Source organism: Cynara cardunculus, assembly GCF_001531365.2.
Source record: "Cynara cardunculus var. scolymus isolate 2C chromosome LG 13, CcrdV1, whole genome shotgun sequence".
Lineage (NCBI taxonomy): Eukaryota > Viridiplantae > Streptophyta > Magnoliopsida > Asterales > Asteraceae > Cynara > Cynara cardunculus.
This window is the reverse complement of record NC_037540.1, coordinates 17,412,328-17,416,678: the sequence shown is the minus strand read 5'-3', so window position 1 is coordinate 17,416,678 and position 4,351 is coordinate 17,412,328. Positions and strand designations below refer to the sequence as shown.

The window sequence follows — 4,351 nt, the reverse complement described above, 5'->3', positions numbered from 1 at the left end:
TAATAAGCAGATGGTTAGGTTCAGAGACGGTAATATAATGACATATATTGTTGCTAGAGCAAATGGTAAACGAACAATATTGACTGCATTTTTCGACAGAAATAAAGAAGACGAGAATGCAAGACAACATTTATATAAAGACTTTCCAAAACATTACACATGGAATGCGAGCGCACGTTGTTGGAATCAGAGAAAACAAGGATCAATGATAGGACGATTGGTTTATGCTAATCCAACCGAAGGAGAGCGGTACTACCTACGCCTACTTTTATCTCATATTAGTGGGCCTACATCTTTTAAAGATCTATTCACAGTCAATGACATATTATACCCGACATTCCGGAAAGCAGCACTTGAGAGAGGCTTAACAGAGTCAGACGATAACTTATCACAATGTCTTGCATATGCTTCTTTATTTCAATTTCCCAAAGCTCTAAAGAGGCTATTTGCGACAATATTAATTTATTGTGAGCCAGGAGATGTTCGCAAGTTGTGGGATCAGCATTATTATTCACTTTTAGAAGATTTTAGATGACAATGCGAAAGTGTTGACCGAGTTCGGAATATGGTCCTAACTGACATCACTAGCTTTCTACAATCTATGGGTAAAAATCTTGATGATTTCGATCTTCCAAAGATAAATGTAGATACCAACTTACAATTTGGAAGTTTTCGTGAGGTACAAGAGGAATACTCCATAGTTGTGGAAGACGAACATTTACGTGCCCGAGAATCCCTTAATTTCAACCAAAAATACACATATGATGAGATCATGAAGCACGTAAACAATAATCGTTCAGGAGTGTTTTTCATAGATGGTCCAGGGGGACTGGAAAAACGTATTTGTACAAAGCATTGCTTGCCAACATTCGTTCTCGTGGTCTCACTGCTCTTGCCACTGCTTCTTCAGGTGTTGCAACTAATAATATGCTTGGGGGAGAACAGCTCATTCCCGATTTAAAATTCCCCTTAATCTTGATAACAACTCCATGTGCAACATAAAAAAACACTGAGGGACTTCTCAATTGCTACGAGATGCAAAAATAATCATTTGGGACGAAGCGTCAATGGCTAAGAGGCAAGCGGTGGAGGTGCTTGATCGAACAATGCATGACATCACAGGGGTAACACTACCATTCGATGGAAAAATAATGGTTATGGAAGGTGATTTTAGACAGGTCTTACCGGTCGTGAGACGTGAAACCCGTGCACAGAGCCTACGAATGTCACCTCTTTGGTCTTCAATTAAAAAAATACGTTTAACTCTCAATATGAGAGCACAAAGTGATCCATGGTTTTCAAATTTTCTATTACGAGTGGGTGATGGAAATGAAGACATGATGGAAGAAAACTTTATACGTATTCCCGATAACATGACCATTGCCTATACTGATAAAGATAAACCAAAACATGATTTAATTGACGCAATAGTTCCAAATCTGCAAATCAACGGAGCAGATTCAAACTATATTATTTCGAGGGTGATATTATCAACAAAAAATGAGAATGTCGATAAGATTAATGATCAGTTGATTGATAGATTCTGCGGCGATGAAAAAGTTTACTACAGTTTGATGAAGCAGAAGATGACAGAAATAACTTCTATCCAATGGAGTTATTAAACTCGCTGACTATTAGTGGTTTGCCCCCACATTACCTCCGGCTCAAAATTGGATGCCCAATAATACTATTGTGAAATATCGATCTCTCTAATGGCTTATGCAATGGCATCAGATTGATATGTAGAGGTTTTCAACAGAACGTAATCGATGCAGAAATAACTATTGGTCAGCATGCTGGATAGAGAGTATTTTTACCGAGAAATCTCTTTGTCTATCTGAAGATAACATGTTCCCCTTCAAATTGAAGAGAAAACAGTTTCCAGTCCGGCTTAGCTTTTCTATGACAATCAATAAAGCTCAAGGACAGACCATTCCTAATGTAGGTGTGTATCTACTAGAATCAGTATTCTCTCACGGACAACTTTATGTGGTGTTATCAAGAGGGACATCACGTGAAAATACAAAGGTATTGGGAAAGCCTGCCAAAAAATTCAATTGGGACGGAGTCTACACATCAAACGTGGTGTATCAAGAAGTTTTACGCGATTAATAAGGTACAAACGAGTACTTATTATTACACTTTTTTTACAACTACGCTTGGTATATATCTATTATAATCATAAGACATTTCTTACAGGGTATATCAACATATGGATGCTTCAAGTGGTATCTTCTCATACTCTGTATGTGTCGATTTGTATTATTTTAGATGATTATATCTTCGTTTTGTTTAAACATGAATTTTGGTTTTTCTTTTGTTGATCATGAGTTGCATTAAGTGAAAATCATTATAAAACAATCTAAGAATACCAATTGATATGTGTTTGGAAATCCGTTAATCGTGCAATTCTCTTTCCAAATCTTCGGTCATCAACCGTTATAAAATTTGAATTTTATAATGATCATAAACGTCATACCTACAATTTACAAATAAACATTGGCATCCAGCCGCATTGGACGGGTATCCAACTAATATATATATATATATATATATATATATATATAGACTTAATCATTTGAATACATTATGAACACAATGAAAACAACCTTAAGAAATTTTGTACTAGGGTTTTTATGATGTGTTCAAAAGTGGTAGGTTGAGATCTAGTTTGTTGTTTTAGTTGATATTTAAAAGTTATACCAAATTTCGTAGATTTAGAGTGTGTTACAAATTATAATAATTTCTAAAAAATGTTCATAAATTTTTACCTTGTGTGCATATTTAATTGTGGGTTGTGTTGTTTGGTTTATGCAACCTCAAAATTCAATACGAAAATAGACTTTAGTGCAAGTATACACCTTGATCTATTATCATTTTTTTCACAAGTTATAATGGTAGAAGTACCAAATATCGTTTCCATAGAGAATACTTGCAAAGTTCTTCAAAAGTTTAGTCTTTAAAAACTAATTTCAGATTGCGAATTTGAGGGATTTGTTTGATCTAAAACTTGGGTGAGTTAATTATTAACTAAGGAAAATATCAATTGTAAAAAAAAGTACATGGTGCAAAGGTATGTTTAAACACAAAATAGACAATCCAACATAAAGGTAATATAGCACTCCTGTAACAGTCCTATAGTATTACTGAATAATACTACAGTACTGTCATGATATCAACTATAAGAGCAGACGAAATAGACTCACCTTAACCTGGGTGAATCTCAGATTGACTTGGTTTGCCTCTTACCTGACTTCTCCCTCGTCCTCTACCCCTGTTTCTTCCCCTGCCTCGACCTTCAGAAACACTGGTCGGAGCATTAGCAGAAGAATCCTCTCTATCGTTGGGGTTGGGGCGTGTGATCCTTTCAGATCTTCTAGATTGACTAACCATCTGCAGATATTTAATATTAATAATCACATATTAAAATTACCAAATATAGTAAGGTATACAAGTACATATATGTACCTATAAATTCATAATTACATTGGCCATTTTAATTTGAATTTACCTTACATATTGTTCTCTTAACCTATCATATTTATTCCCAATGGTGATATCAATGTTAGGGACTCCTTAATATGCAAATAACAGTTTAAGTCTAGGCATCATGCTTTGAATACCTAAATCCCTTAAACTCGGAGCTTTGATACCACCTCTGGAACACCCCATTTTCCACATGTGCATGTAACATGTACTTCATATAAAATAAATACAATTTACACCACAAAGGTCCCACTAGTACAAGAAACTTATTTACAGAATTTACAACTCAAAAATTCCAAAATAATATTCTTGTATGGTCACATGTATAACAACATGTATCTTTAAAACAGTAGATAAGCATAATAGGAAAATAATCACATTTTTCTCTTCCCATTATTATCCCCTAGCCGGACCTGCAATGCATATTTTAAAATACAAAATGAGGGTTAAACCAGAAGGTATAGTGAAATAACCCTTTCTTTCCAATTACAGGGTGAAGATCACCAAAACTGTTTAAAAGTCACATTTGAATCTCCAACAACTTTAAATTAAATATAACTTCAGTAAAACAAAACTGTACGTTATAAAATGATCTTACCACATAAGAAGATTAACCACTCAGGTTCTCACAAACATCTGAAATACATCTCTCAAAACTCACAAGTCACAACTAATCAGAGTTTATGGTCTCAACCTCTATGATCATATAAAAGAGTAACAATAAATAACAATCACCAGAGTTCTTGGTTATCATCAAAAACTTTTAAGATACAACCAGGTTTAAACTTAAATAAAAACTGAATAAATAATAACCAACGACCCTCCGGGTTTTATTTCAAATCACCTCTCTTTGAAATACTAAAAA

At 34.4% G+C, this 4,351-nt stretch overlaps 1 protein-coding gene across 1 annotated transcript; it reads left to right on the top strand.

The window, feature by feature from the left end:
* The first annotated feature begins 1,067 nt into the window (after positions 1–1,067).
* Positions 1,068–1,622, top strand: LOC112524839. Its single transcript, XM_025134788.1, has one exon. It carries the CDS (start codon positions 1,068–1,070, stop codon positions 1,620–1,622), a length of 555 nt encoding a protein of 184 aa, XP_024990556.1.
* Positions 1,623–4,351: the final 2,729 nt, after the last annotated feature.

What these genes read in the sequence shown, in the direction of transcription:
- LOC112524839 (XM_025134788.1), top strand. Translation starts at nt 1,068, where the DNA reads ATGGCTAAGAGGCAAGCGGTGGAGGTGCTTGATCGAACAATGCATGAC.